At 44.3% G+C, this 14832-nt stretch overlaps 2 protein-coding genes across 6 annotated transcripts in view; one reads left to right on the plus strand and one right to left on the minus strand.

Annotated features, from left to right (window-relative positions):
- Nucleotides 1-5486, minus strand: part of LOC105468782 (THAP domain containing 12) — a 31802-nt gene extending 26316 nt beyond the window's left edge. The window contains exon 1 of the mRNA XM_011719123.2: nt 5101-5486. Within this exon, the coding sequence (XP_011717425.2) occupies nt 5101-5189 (89 nt within the window). The 5' untranslated portion in view covers nt 5190-5486. The remainder of the gene's footprint in view (nt 1-5100) is intronic.
- A 160-nt stretch (nt 5487-5646) lies between these two features.
- The window catches only part of GVQW3 (GVQW motif containing 3), a 29493-nt gene continuing 20307 nt past the window's right edge, over nt 5647-14832 (plus strand). For 2 of the 5 annotated variants that reach the window (XR_011610939.1, XR_011610940.1), the window contains exon 1: nt 5664-7265. Coding sequence is in view for 2 of the 5 variants with exons in the window: in XM_071075329.1 (XP_070931430.1) it covers nt 6192-6656 (465 nt within the window). In the remaining 3 variants the exon portion in view is untranslated. Of the gene's footprint in view, nt 7266-14832 lie in introns of all 5 variants that reach the window. The other 3 variants (XM_071075329.1, XM_071075328.1, XR_003015213.2) reach the window with 3 other exon arrangements.

The raw sequence follows: 14832 nt of genomic DNA on the forward strand, positions 1-14832 counted from the left end.
GTGGGGTTTAGAACTAATAACCCTAAAAACACTGTTATAATTCAATAACATCTCTGGAAACTACTTCTTTGTTATAAATAACTCTGGGCACAGTGAAAAGGAAACTATCAAATACAGTAGAACTTGAAATTATGTAGTACAAGGAGGTCTCATTTGGATAAAAAGACCTTGAACATATTATGTTAAGCCAGACATAAAAGGAGAAATATTGTATGATTCCACCTATAGGAGGAACCTAGAACAGTCAAATTTATAAAGACTGAAAGTGGATTTGAGGTTACCAAATGCTGGAAGGGCAGGGGAATGGGAGGTTATTGCCTGATGGTTACAGTTTTTGTTTGGGATAATGAAAAAGTTTTGGAAATAGTGGAGAAGACTGCACAACACTGTCAATGTAATTAATGCCACTGAATTGCACATTTAAAGATTAAAATAGCAAATTTTGTTGCATGTATTTTACCAAAATTTTAAAAATTAATGTACATATCCCAAGTCGTACACTTTACATGGGTGAACTATATGTGAATTGTATCTCAATAAACATCTTTTTAAAAAGAAATTCATGATTTGGTCTTGAAGCATTCAAAGGAGTCTAACACTGAAAAGGGCACAGACTTAGCATGATCCTGGGGACAAAACCAGGACCTCCAAGGCCTCAATTACAGGAGGCAGATGTCCACTCAATACAGGGAAGAAACAACAGCCAAAGTTGTCCAGGATCATCAGGTGTCTTCTCACAAAGGGGAGGACTGTCATTAGAGGTGTTTTAGCCAGGGCAGAGATGCCCATCTGTCAGGAACGCACAGGGCCTATAAAGGTCCATAAACACCTTTGTCTTCGAATGCTAAATTGTGTCTATGTTTGTTTTTGTTTTTTCAGGTAAGAGTCCTTATGTTAGATTCTCAAAAGGATAATAACCCTAAAAATGACTAAAAGTCACTATTATTGAGAAAATTCCAGTATTTCAAGTGAGATTTCACTAGATCTAAAAACTTCTTTCAAATCTGAAACTGTAGCCCCCTATAGACCATATTCCCCTTAAGGAGTGTAGTAAAAACAGGATTCACAACATATTAACACAAATTACCTGTGGTCCCGAACTGACTAGGGGTGCCCTCATTATGGAAGTGCAATAAATCTGTAAGAATGTCTTTGGACTAAAATTTGGGAAAAAGGAAGATAATGCATAATGGGGCAAGGCCAAGTCAGACTAAGATGCTCCGCTCCTCTGTTTCCATGGAACCCAACGGCTACTCCTCACTCTACTGAGCGAGTTCTTTCCCATGCCTCAGAACTTAAAACACTGGGAATGCCCCACAACTCAATCCTCAGATCCACTCTTTGCTCACTCCTTAGATAACCTTAACCCGTACCATGGCTTTAAATACCCTCTATCAACTGAGAACACCCATATTTACAATTTCCAGTCTGAAAGTCTCTGAATTTCAGACTTGTATATCCTACTCTCTCTTTAAGACATCTATTTTCTTTGAGGTGAAATTCTCATAACATAAAATTAACCATTTTAAAGTAAAAAACTGAATGGCAATTAATACATTCATCATGTTCTGCAACCATCACCACCACCTAATTCTAAAACATTTTCATCACCTCAAAAGGAAACCCTGTATGTCTAGTATCCAGAATATATAAAATACTCTTACAATTCAGCAACAAAAAGACAACTCAAATTTAAAATAGGCAAAGGACTTCTTTCTTTATATAAAAGATATGAATGGCTAAAAAGCACATGAAAAGATGCTGAACATCGCTCGTTATTAGAGAAGTTCAAATCAAAACCATACCCTTTCTCCCAGCCCCAGGCAACCACTGATAACGCTTTCTGTCTCTCTGGATTTACTTATTCTGGATATTTCATATAATAGAATCATACAACATATAAGCTTTTGTATCTGGCTTCTTTCACTTAGCATAATGTTTCTGAGGTTCACCCATACCGTAGCATGTACTGGCACTTCATTCCTTTTCATGGCTAATATTTCATTGTATTGATATACATTTTGTTTATCCATTCATGCACTGATAAACATGGCTTGTTTCTACCTTTTGACTATTGTGAATAGTGCTGCTATGAATGTGTGTACATTTGGTTTTTTTGAATACCAGTTTGCAATTCTTTTGGATATACGCCTAGGAATGGAATTGCTGGGACACACGGTAATTCTACGTCTAACTGCCACTTGTGGTTTTGATTTGAACTTCTCTAATAATGAGTAATGTTCAGCATCTTTTCATGTGCTTTTTGGCCATTTGTATCTTTTGCTTAAAAAAAGAAGTCCTTTGCTTATTTTAAAATTGGGTTGTCTTTTTGTTGCTGAATTGAAAGAGTTCATTATATATTCTGGATACTAGACCCCAAATGTATAATTTGCAAGTACCTTCTTCCATTCTTTTCACTTTCTTGGTAACGTCCTTTGATACACAGAAGTTTAAATTTGATGAAGTCCAATTAGTCTATTTTTGTTTTTACTGCATGTATTTTGGTGTCATATCTAAGAATGTGGCGCCAACCAGGCATGGTGGCTCATGCCTGTAATCCCAGCACTTTGGGAGGCCAAGGTGGGCGGATCACCTGAGGTCAGGAGTTCGAGACCAGCCTGGCCAACATGGCAAAACCCCGTCTCTACTAAAAAAAATTTAAAAATTAGCCAGGCATGGTGATGGGCGCCTGTAATTCCAGCTACTTGGGAGGCTGAGTGAGTAGAATTGCTTGAACCCCAATGGCGGAGGTTGCAGTGAGCTGAGACCGTGCCACTGCACTCCAGCCTGGGCAACAGAGTAAGACTCTGTCTCAAAAAAACAAAAAACAAACAAGAATGTACTGCCAAATCTAAAGTCATGAAGATTTAGCTGTATTTTTTCTAAAAGTTTAATGATACAGCTCTTATATTCAGGCCTTTGATCTAAATAAAAGTATAGGCCACTTGGAGTTCATTTCTGTATATGGTATGAAGAAAGACATCTATTCTTTTTTTCTTGAGACGGATCTTGCTCTGTCACCCAGACGGGAGCGCAGTGGCACGATCTCGGCTCACTGCAACCTCTGCCTCCCGGGTTTAAGCAATTCTCATGTCTTAGCCTCCTGAGTAGCTAGCTGGACAGGCATGTATCACCATGCTTAGCAAATTTTTGTATTTTTTAAGAGAGACAGGATTTCGCTATGTTGGCCATGCTGGTCTCGAACTCCTGACCTCAAGTGATCCGCCTGCTTCGGCATCCCAAAGTGCTGGGATTACAGGTGTGAGCCACCATGCCCGGCCTAGACATCTATTCTTGAATGTCTATCAGGCCTCTCAAACCCAAACTTTTAGTATTCCCCTACCAAACCTGCTCTTTCCAGTGTTCCCTATCTCAGCAAATGCTCGCGTTAAAAATCTTGAAGTCGGCTGGGTGTGGTGGCTCAGAGCCTGTTCTAGCACTTTGGGAGACTGAAACAGGAGGATTGCTTGAAGCCAGGAGTTCAAGACCAACCTGATCAACATAGGTTTTTAAAATCTTGAAGTCGCCTTGAGTTCTCTTTTTCTTTTACAATCTACCTCCAAACCATTAGCAAATCCTGTGGGCTTCACCTTCAAACCATATCTCAAATTTACCACCTCCTCCTCTACTAATCTGGATTATTCCAACAGCCTTTTAACTGGTCTTCCGGCTTTCACCTTTCACCCCACAATCTAACGAGCAGCCACTGATCCTGTTAAAATTTAAGTCTCTGCTCTAAACCCTTCAATGACTTCCTATTTCACTCAGAATAAAAACCATAGTGCCTTCCAAGACCTACAAGGTCCTACCTAAAGAATTTGCCCCTATCATACACACACCTTTCTGGTCTCATCTCACTTTTCTCTCAGTCCCTCTCCCTGGACTCCTGGCTGCCCTGTCTTTGCCTTCTTTGGAATGCTGCTGCCCAAGGTATCTCCATAGCTGGCCCCTTCACCTGGTCTTTGCTCAAATTCACCTTCATAGTGAGGCCTTCTCTAATCACTGTATTAAAAATAGCAATTGTGCATCCCTTGATACTACTTATTCCCCTACCCTCTAACCTTTATTTTTCTCCACAGTATTTATCATCATCCGACACACTATGATTTCACTTGTTTATTCCCCCCCCATTAGAATGTAATCTTCATGAGAGCAAGGACTTCGATTTGTTCATCTGTAACCCCCACCGCTCACAACAAGTAGACCTTCAATAATTAATTGAACTAATTAATAAATAATACACATTATAATCGCCCGTTGCTGTACCTGTTCCCTTAATGGACTGAGAGCTTTCTGCAAGCAGTGACACCCTTATTCACCTGTGAACTCCCAGCACCTAACATTTGCGCTCGGCACATAGGCATTGATTTTAAATGAATGAACCAACAAGACAGGCCTATGAACCATGTCAGCCTTTCAAACACAGTCCCTATGCTATCATTCCCTAAATATAAGTCAGTGTGTGGGGGTTATCCGAAAGAAGAGGTTCCAATACCAATTCCCACGCCCTCACGCGTACACCCTCTGTTATCCCTACAATAACCAAGTGAGAAAATGAGTAACGGTGACAGCCATAAAATGAACCCTGAACCGTGCAATGACAAGTCCGAAGGAGAGAGCAGTTATGACAAGATAAAAGAAGGTAGCGGGACTCAAAACAGAAACACTGTCCCGGGGGTGGTGGCAAGGAGACGGAAGGGCCCCAATGGCCACAACCACAGAGTCCTGCTCTCTTTTGACAGCTAAGGAAACTAACGCCCAGAGAGGAAAGCGACTCGCCCGAGGTCACACAGCAAGTGAGCCACGGCGAGAACCCACAGCATCCCGCGTCCGCGCGCCGCCCCAGCTCCCTCGTGTTTGGGGTGGTGCCCTGCGCGCAGAGCCCCCACCAGCGCACGTGTTCCGAGGTCCCCGGACGCCCGTCCGCCCATGGCTTGGGGCCGGCTCCCCATCTCGGTCCAACGCTGGGGTCGATGGCAGTGCGCTGCGCCCCCCTCCTGCACCCCTCTCAGCCAGCCCAGGAGCCCGCCCGCGGCCGGCGGCTGGCAGCGTTCACCGCGGAGGTGGGCCTGGGCCGTCCGCTCCATGCCCGCCGCTTACCTGGCCGGGTCCCGCGGGAACCTGAAGAAGGCCAAGTCGGACTGCGTGCTCTTCCGCGTGCAGTTGGGGGCAGCGCAGAAGTTCGGCATCGTCGCCCGCCCGCCGGCCGGCCCAGCCCTCCCCTCCCCGCCTCCTCAGGGCAGTCCGCCCGCCCGTCGGGGCCGAGGAGGGGAGCCAGGCCGGCCGGCCGGCTCGGCAGGGCCGACGCGCGGGGGAGGGGCGGGCGGGCGAGAAGCCGCGAGGGCCAGGAGGGGTGCCGCGGTCCGAGGCCGGGCTGGGGACGCGGCTCCACAGTGCTGTGAGCGGCCGGGAGGATTTACCGCCGCCGCCGCCGCTGGTGCACCTCCCGCCCGCCCGAGACGCTGCCGCCTCCTTCCCACAATGCACCCTGACGCCCGGGGGTGCCCTCTCTTCCCTCAGCCTTCCTCCCCCGCCCCTCCTTTCCGCCTTCTCCGCAGGCGGGCACGCGCAAAGAAGCGCGCCTGCCGGGGTGTGGCAAGGCGGAGGCGGGACCTGGCGCGCGCTGCCGCAGTGCGACTGCGCACAGTCTAATCCGCGGAGGGAAGAGAATTGGGCATGCGCGCCTGTCTCCCGGGACGCTAGAGCAGGCGATACCCTGGCTGCTCGGGTAGGTTTGGCGTGCGCGGGTTTCTGCAGATCTAGGGCGAGCTTGCACGTTACATCACCGATGCATCTCTTCTTGCTTGCTTAATTTGCCAACACTTAGGCCTTTCTTGCAGAATTCGCCATATACTCCTTAAGGGCCGCGGAATCGGAGCAACCTTGTTGACTGATTGGCAAACTCTCGGCAGATGTGCGTGCGCTGGTTGGATGCAGTGGTTGTAGGCGATTTAATTTTTCCCAGCTTTGCAGCGACTGTTGGCCCTGTTAGCTTCCCAGAACGGATCTCCCCAGCCTCGACTGGAAGCTGAGGGACAAAAATTCATAAAAGCAATTACTCTTTCCCGGCGAGGCTTCTAGAAGAGCAAGAACAGCGATATAATTACACCTGCAGGCCTATAAAGATTGATCTGTCCGTTTTTTCCTTACAGTCGTGGCCTGTTAGCGTTCCTGTGTTTTTCAGTGCCAGAATGAGTGACCGCTATTTAGAACAAAGGATCAGTATCAAATTTTGCGTGAAATTGAACAAGTCTGCAAGTGAGACCCACCATCTTTTAAAAGAAGCTTATGGGGAAGAAGTCATGTCAAGGGCCAGAGTTTTTGACTGGCACAAAAGGTTTAAAGAAGGACGGGAAGATGTTCGAGATGATGCCAGAAGTGGGCGTCCGGTCACCCACCGAACAGATGACAATATCCAGAAGGTCAAGGACTTGGTTTGTTCAAACAGGCAGTTAACCGTGAGGATGATGGCCGAAGAGTTAAATTTAGACAAAGAAACTGTTAGGCTCATTTTGAAAGAAAACTTGAACATGAGGAAGGTTTCTGCAAAAGTTATTTCGGGTGTTTTGAAGGGTGAGCCTAAACCACGAAAACTTGACTTTCAGTCCAATCTTTCAAAGGAAACTAGGAAAAAAAGCTCATGTTTGAGGAAAAAGGTAACAGGTTCTGAAACATGGAGTTATCTCCAGGGTGAGGCTGATGGGGAAATGCCCCTGTCCGTATCCCATCCCAGAGTCCACTACCCTGCCAGCCAGCTTCTGCAGGCCTCATCTTCAACAAGCCTTCCCCCCAGGGTAGCTGAGGATTGGTTCACCCCATGGTGAGAGGAATGTGAGTTAGCTGAACCAGAACTAGGGTGCTGCCTCACTGTTAGGCACCTTCTTTGGCTGCTCACCTATTTTTCAGTCTTCACTACTCCTCCCTATGTACCATGGCCCTCCTCATTACTCTTTGCTGGACTATTGGACCATTTTCCTTGCTGTTCTTCATAACTGAAAAACTTCTGGCTGTTCCCTTCTGGTATTTGCTTGTTCTTGATTTCTTTTGCTCAACAAGTTTGGATTTCTTCTCTGCCCAGACCTTAGCTTGTTGTGGCTGTCCTGTTCCTTTGTTCTCAACATTCTGCCTCAGAGGATCATGCCAGTGAGAAGAGAGGAACAGGAGCTCCTGGAATCTGTATCTCTGTGCCCAGGGAGGCATGCTCTTCTGGGAGGACCCCAAAAGAAGGCTTACAGTTTCAGCCTGCTTCGCAGTCAGGGCCTGAGGTATGGTACATAATGCAGTGGCATGCTGGTGTTACTGAACAGTGCTGGGCCTAGGGGCTGATCTGGTCCGGATGACTCAGTGGGCGCCCCTTAGGAATCAGGGGTTGGCCACCAATACTGATCTTCTCACAGGCCTACATCTCACGGAAGAGCTGGGTTTGTTTCATTCTAGTCCTATTCTTTGGATCTCCACTCATTTGGGTATCTCCTCTGTTGGAAGATGAGTATCTGGTCCTAGAAAATAGAAACCCAGGGACCCAGCCCTAGGCCGTGATGTGTGGGGAGGAAGACCAGGTGGCTGTCTAGTCCCTGAATTAAGGGAATCTGCTGCCTACGTGTGGATTCCCACACAGCAGCCTGTTTTTAGTAACTAATGCCTATAGTTTTGAGAACTTGCTGTTTTTAGAACACTGCTGGGCATTGACAATGTGAAAGTTATGAACAAGATCTCCAAGGGCTGATGAGCTTCATGGATGAGATGGTTCTTGAACTGGACCCATGAGGATGGGTGAGACGGGGCTGTGACATTACGGAAAGCTTCCAGGGCAGGTGGAACAGCATGAGGCTTCCAACCTGCATCGGTAGAAAATGACACTGGCCAGATGCAGTGAATCACGCCTGTAATCCCAGCACTTTGGGAGGCTGAGGCAGGCAGATCACAAGGTCAAGAGATCGAGACCATCCTGGCCAACATGGTGAAACCCCGTCTCTACTAAAAATATAAAAATTAGCTGGGTGTGGTGGTGCGTGCCTGTAGTCCCACCTACTCGGGAGGCTGAGGCAGGAGAATCGCTTGAACCCAAAAGGCAGAGGTTGCAGTGAGCCAAGATTGTGCCACTGCACTCCAACCTGGTGACATAGCTAGACTGTCTCAAAAAAAAAAAAAAAAAAAAGGAAAAATGATGACACTATTGGCTAAAATAACAAAGTTCAAAGAGGAAGATAATGGTGTTGCAGCGGATGAACAATTTGGGATAATTTGCTTCCTCTCCTATACCTCCAACTCTATGCCAGTTGTTATTAAATTGCTTCCCCTGAGTCTGTGAATAGGTTTGTAACAACTAATTTGATATGTGATTTTCCATTTGGACTCCGACAAGCAGTTTCTGCAAATTCAAACTCTGTGTCTTCTCTTCCTGCCTCTGCCAGATTTATGGAATGCAACTTTTCCCAAGTGGGTTCCAAGTAATACCACATAGACTAGAAACATTCAGGGGGCAGGGGTTTGGTAATAGCGTTTCAGAGAATTGGCCAGTCTCTGTTTTACTCAAGGATTTTTACATATAACAGCTCCTCTTAGACAATATTGCTTGATAGTAGAGGCACAACACTCATTCATCACAGTTACTTTTAGTGCTGTTCTTTCACTTTCTCTACTCACCTCCAAAAATTACAAGTTCCTCATTAACACCTGTTTTTGTTTTGTTTTGTTTTTTGAGACGGAGTCTTGCTCTGCTGCCCAGGCTGGAGTGCAGTGGCACGATCTTGGCTCACTACAACCTCTGCATCCCGGGTTCAAGTGTTTCTCCTGCCTCAGCCTCCCGAGTAGCTGGGATTACAGGTGCACGCTGCTACACCCGGCTATTTTTTTGTATTTTTAGTAGAGGCGGAGTTTCACCATGTTGGCCAGGCTGGTCTCGAACTTCTGACCTCAAGTGATCCACCTGCCTCGGCCTCCCAAAGTGCTAGGATTACAGGCATGAGCTACTGCGCTGGATCAACACCTGTTAGTTTTGAGGCACTTTGAAAGCTAGACCTTGTCCCATGAAGACGAGATACTGTGTAAGAAAACTCTTAAACCAAGCAACAGCTTATAGATCTCCAGCTCCTTAACAGTTTCTAGACGTTCCATTTCAGGACCATTAAGTCTTCCTACATCAGATGCAGCTCTAGGTTGCCCACAAGCACTTGGCACCAGGGACACTGCACTTTAGGAACAAAGTCCCCACCACTAGTTCTTGCAGCTTTGTTGCTGAACCTCATATTAATCCTTGCTGAGGCCCACCCAGTGGTAATTGTTACAGATTTATATGCTCCTGGACCCAGGCCAGGATCCTACAACCATACCTACAGGAGTTGTTTCTAACCCGTTATAAAACAGAGGTCCTGAGACAACTTACTTCTGGATTTTATTCCAGTCCTATGAACACGGCTGGTGTGACCGTGCCAATGATGCTGGACCAAGACCTATGGTGGAGTGTAGAGTACCAGAAGCTATGGTTTAGACACAGCAGCCAGAAGCAGGTAATTAGGAGTGTGAATTCAAATGGTTCCAGTTGGCTATAATGAAAAGGACTTATCCAGAGCAAAACATTCACATTTGGCTGCTCAGAATCTCTAAACCCAAGGGTAGAGCATGATCTAGGCATCCCCAAATAGGAAAGTTCTTATATGAGTACTTCTAATGTGCCCACCCACCAAATCTATTTTATTACTGATCCACATTTTGCCCTGGCCTGCACCTTGCTGCCTAGGCCTCTTGAGCTCCTGGTCCGGTAGTCTCACACATCCAGCTATGTGTCTGTCACACCCCAGACTCTTGTCCTTGGCTGTTTTCAGACACCTCTCAGTTTATTCTCCACCATTTTGCTCTTACTCCTCTCTTTCCTTGTTGCTTTGTTTTCTGGTCCTGGGTCACATCTTCAGTAGCTGCTTTTGGTCACTTTGGTGTGCTGATCCTTGAATTGACTTTTGGGTCATGGTTTTCCACTTAACTTACAACTCTTCTCTCTGATTTTTTGGATCCTTCTTTCAGCTCCCTGTGTCAGCTGCTGAGTAAGGAAATTTGTCTGCTCCAGCCCTGGCCCTGGGTTGCCTTCCTGTCTTCAAGAAGCAGGGTGGGGTGACATGGGGGAATTATTTATTTATTTTGTTTTTTCTAAGGGACATGGGCACCTTAGCCACCCTCAGTTGCACTCCCCAGAGGCATCCAGTGTCACCAGTTTCTCAAGGAGGCAATATGGTTACCTCTAAAGTAGCAAGAGTCATGAAACTTTTTCAGAGCTATAACATCCAAAGCCCATTCTCCTAGCAGCTGTATTTTCCCTGGCAGGAGAAGCTCCACCTAACCACAGGAGATCAAGCCTGGCTTTCTGTGGGATGTCAGTAGGAGAGCTGGCCATCTGCAAGCTTTCTGAAGCTTAACACCATCGGTCAATGACTCTTTTCGGCTTTCAGGTTGATCTTTATCCCCGCCCCCACGCTCATTCTAATTCAAAGTCCACATGGAATGTTTTATGCCACAGTTGAGAGTCTAAGAGGAATACATGCCTTCCGGGGCAGATCATCCTAACACTGATTTTATGCAATTCTCCCCTTCCATCACCCCACTCTACCTTGCTTCATTTGCCCCACTAGTAATGATCAAAAAGAGAAAGAATAAAATGTTCACCAAATCTGTGACTTAGAAAAACTTGTGGAGGGTTCTCCTATCTTCTGAATTCTGATCCTCACTGAGTCCTCATTGAAGTGTTATCATTTGGGGAAGAATGTTTACCTGGGGCTTCCTTCCCAGAACCTTTTTTTCAGATCAATTTTTTCGTCAAAGTCTAGACTTGCCTTTGGAAATGCCTGGATAAATCTGGATGCTAAATGACTTGAGGACACCTGATAAAGGAATGGGGTACTATTGGGAAATTGTCTGTCATTGCATTACAAATGTTGCTCAGCCTCCCTGCTATTTGCAGACATCATCACCAGCGAGTTTCGCTGGGCTCTTTGGGATTGGGTCTCAGCAGGGTCCCATGTGACTCAATAAGAGCCTACCTTTGCTGCTAAACTGTGTATGTTACCCTGCATTCTCCAATTGCTTCTTCTTCAATCAGCCCACCCAGATTTTACTAGGCGTTTATATCTTTTCTGAGGTAACCATCATGTATTTATGTTCTAGAGTGTCTCCCTTATCAGATCCTTGCAAATACTGTCCTAGTGTATCACCCCTTTCCCAGTATGAATATCTGGAAACAAAAAATCTATAGTGGGGAACTCCAGTGGGTCCCCTCCAAGGACTCACTTGGGCATAGTCCAGTGGTCAACAGACTTGTGTAAAGGAGTCTTTATGGGCCATATGGTCTCTTTTGCCACTAAACATTTTAGTGCAAAAGCAGACATAGTTAATACAGAAACAGATGAGGACAGCTGTGTTCCAATAAAACTTTATGAGTAGATACTGGAATTTGAATGTTATATGGTTTTTACAAAATACTATTTTGATTTTTTTAAACCATTGAAAAATGTTAAAAAGAGGCCGGACACGGTGGCTCAGACCTGTAATTCCAGCACTTTGGGAGGCCGAGGTGGGTGGATCACCTGAGGTCAGGAGTTCGAGACCAGCGTGGCTAACATGGTGAAACCTCGTCTCTACTAAAAATATAAAAATTAGCCAGGCGTGGTGGTGTGTGTCTGTAATCCCAGCTACCCGAGAGGCTGAGGCAGGAGAATCGCTTGAACCTGGGAGGCAGAGGCTGCAGTGATCCAAGATCTTACCACTTTACTTTAGCCTGGGCAACAAAGCAAGACTCCATCTCAAAAAGAAAAAAAAGACGTTCTTAGCTTTTAGGCCATAGAAAAACAGATGGCAGGATAGATTTGGCCCATGGACTATAGTTTGACATAACCCCCAGTCTAGTGTATATAGTGTGTATATAAAAATGACAGATGATTATTTTCCGTCAATAACATTATTAATGCCACATTGATCTGGCAATTTATTATGTAGAAATTGTGGGCCAGCCACGATGGCTCACGTCTGTAATCCTAGCACTTTGGGAGGCTGAGGTGGGCAGATTGCTTGGGGCCAGAAGTTCGAGACCAACCTGGGCCAACATGGTGAAACCCTGTCCCTACAAAAAAATACAAAAATTAGCCTGGCATGGTGGCACATGGCTGTAGTCCCAGCTACTTGCAGGGCTGAGGTAGGAGGATCACTTGAGCCCAGGAGGTCCAGGCTCCAGTGAGCCATGATTGTGCTACTGCACTACAGCCTGGGCGACAGAGTGAGACGCTGTCTCAAACGAAAAAAAGGAAATTGTGGAATATTGGAGAGAATCTGTGGAGCCAGGAGAGTAAACTATAGCTGAATGATTGGCTATTTTACCTTGAAATATTCTGGTTCACAAAATAAATTTTGTGCTGTTTTTGACTAAAAATGATATTATAAAACCACCTATATTATTCCCATGTAAAATATCAAAACCAGTGTTGGCAACACTGAAACTGATGCCAAGCTGCAACCAACAATAATAGAATGAACTGAAGGTAGTCCCAAAAATGATTTGACCATGGGCAGCATTTGAATAAGCTTATGTTATCACCTATTAAAGTGTGTACTATGGAGATGACAAAACTCACTGAAATGTATTTTTTGCATGCTTGCAAATATACATAAGTATTACAGATACATATGTGTATTTGCACCTTGCAACTGGTGCTGAGATGTGTCCTTTTAGGTAAGTGTATTTGTTTTTCCCCTAGAGATCTCTTTATTGTGTCACCTTTATTTAAACTGATTTTCCAAAGTTGTAATAGAATCTCAGTATTGAACAGACCATTACAAGAGTGTCTGATCCAGCCAGTCATGTTTCCTGTGAGTTCAGGAGTAACTAAACCCTACAGCTGCTGAAAGATTGCATCTGAAAGAAGATTCTGTGTTAATTCATTCAACAAACTTTTATTGAGTGGTTGTATGTGCCAGATGCTATCTTGTGTGCCGGGATACAGCAGTGGACAAAATAGACACAGGCCTTGGATTAGATGGTCTGAAATCTAATTATATTACTCTTCACTCTTGCAAAATTTCTATTCCATGTGTGCACACTAACCCATTGTTAACTGCATACCTGGAAATAGGTATGACCATTGCCACATGCCTTTGTGCTCTGGTCTTGATGCCTTTCCAGCTGCATTAATAATTTGAGGACTGCGTGTTTCATTTAAATTTTATTATCCTTTAGACAGATCTATATTGGTAGAAAAACACACTGGCAATGTTGGAAGTGCAGACTGGCAATGGTTTTCTGAAAAGCAATTTGGCAGTATCTATCAAGAGCTTTAAAAACGTTTAGATCCTCTGATCCTCTAATTCCACTTCTGGGAATCTGTCCTAAGAAATAGTCTAAAATGTGGGCAAAATCAATGCTTAACAATCTTAAAGTCCACCAGTAGAAAATTGGTTAAGTAAATTCAGTATGACTATCCAGTAGACTGTTGTGCCATCATTATAATTTATGTTTCTGAAGAGTATTTGACAGCATGGCAAAGTACTTGTAGTGTTAAGTGAAAAGAGTGATATACAAAATTGTATGTATAAATCCAGAAAATGTCTTTTAAAAAGATGGAAAGGATAGGCAAACTCTGGGTAGTTAGATTATGGGTTTTCCTGGTTTTATGCTTTAAAAAAATTTCTCCAGTATGTTATTACTTGTATTATCAGTAAAAATCAATAGCATCTAGAGCTGGCAGTGGAGAGATTGAGGCCAGATCACTAGTTTGGTCCCTGAACAATTAACTTGGCTGGGTGGACACAGAGGCTGTATGATCTTGTATTGGCAGCAAGGCTGGGCCAGAAGGGAAAAGGACCTGCCCAGGAGGAGAAGAGACCATGTGACCATGTGACCAGAATCCCTACAAAAAAACACAAAGTGTTAAGGGAAGACACCATGTGTGGCATGCTCTTGTGATGTAGTCCTAGGTAGGTAAAATACCATTTATGAATCAAATATATTCTGACAAGTAGAAAAGGATATGAATGCTCTCCTGGGTAAAATTAACCTCCTTTGCATTTCATTCTCACGTTCTCACACAAAATGAATTCTTGAGATGGATTTTATAATAGCTGATTCTCTGAAGAATCCCTGAGATTTCATATGATTCTTTAGTATAGCAGTGACTTTCGATGTGCCAAGTCTACCTCCTCCCATACTGGGACACTCAAGCAACACAGATGTACACTGAAATTTTGGGTATTCTATACTGAGAATAACGCACACATATCATTAGTCATCTTAATGTTGTAAGTTACCAAACTCTTAAGGTTTGCAAATGTGATTTTGTTAGCATCCAGAACCAGTGTATTTTTTATTTATGTCTGAAAAATAATCATTGTGGGGTTTTAAAATGAAAAATCATGTAGCTAATGCCTATCCATAGGTGAAATTGTTATGTTGGGAAAATGTGTACTTAATCTTTGCTTTAGTAAAATGATTGTTATAAAAATGTTAAATGTCTCCTTAGTGAAATTTTAAACCTCCAAATGAGTACACAAGGTAAATACATATTTTATAGGCCTATAGCTCATACAATTGCCAAGCTGAAAGAGTTCTTTAAGATCTAAGTATAAGTCCTCTGGTCTATAGAATGAGCGAGTGAGGCTTGGGTTTCAGTTCTGGCTTCTTAACTAGCTATGTGACTTTGAGCAGTTCATTTGTACCATCTAAAGTCTTCAGTTAATTCATCTGTAAAAGGGAAATAATACCATCTGTCTCATGGAGTTGTTCATTTTGTTCATTTCAACAATATTGAGTACTTATCTGTGTATGATGCCATTGTAGACACAATAAACAAGACCCCA

The sequence above is a fragment of the Macaca nemestrina genome, chromosome 12 (genome assembly GCF_043159975.1).
Source record: "Macaca nemestrina isolate mMacNem1 chromosome 12, mMacNem.hap1, whole genome shotgun sequence".
NCBI classification, from domain to species: Eukaryota; Metazoa; Chordata; class Mammalia; order Primates; family Cercopithecidae; genus Macaca; species Macaca nemestrina.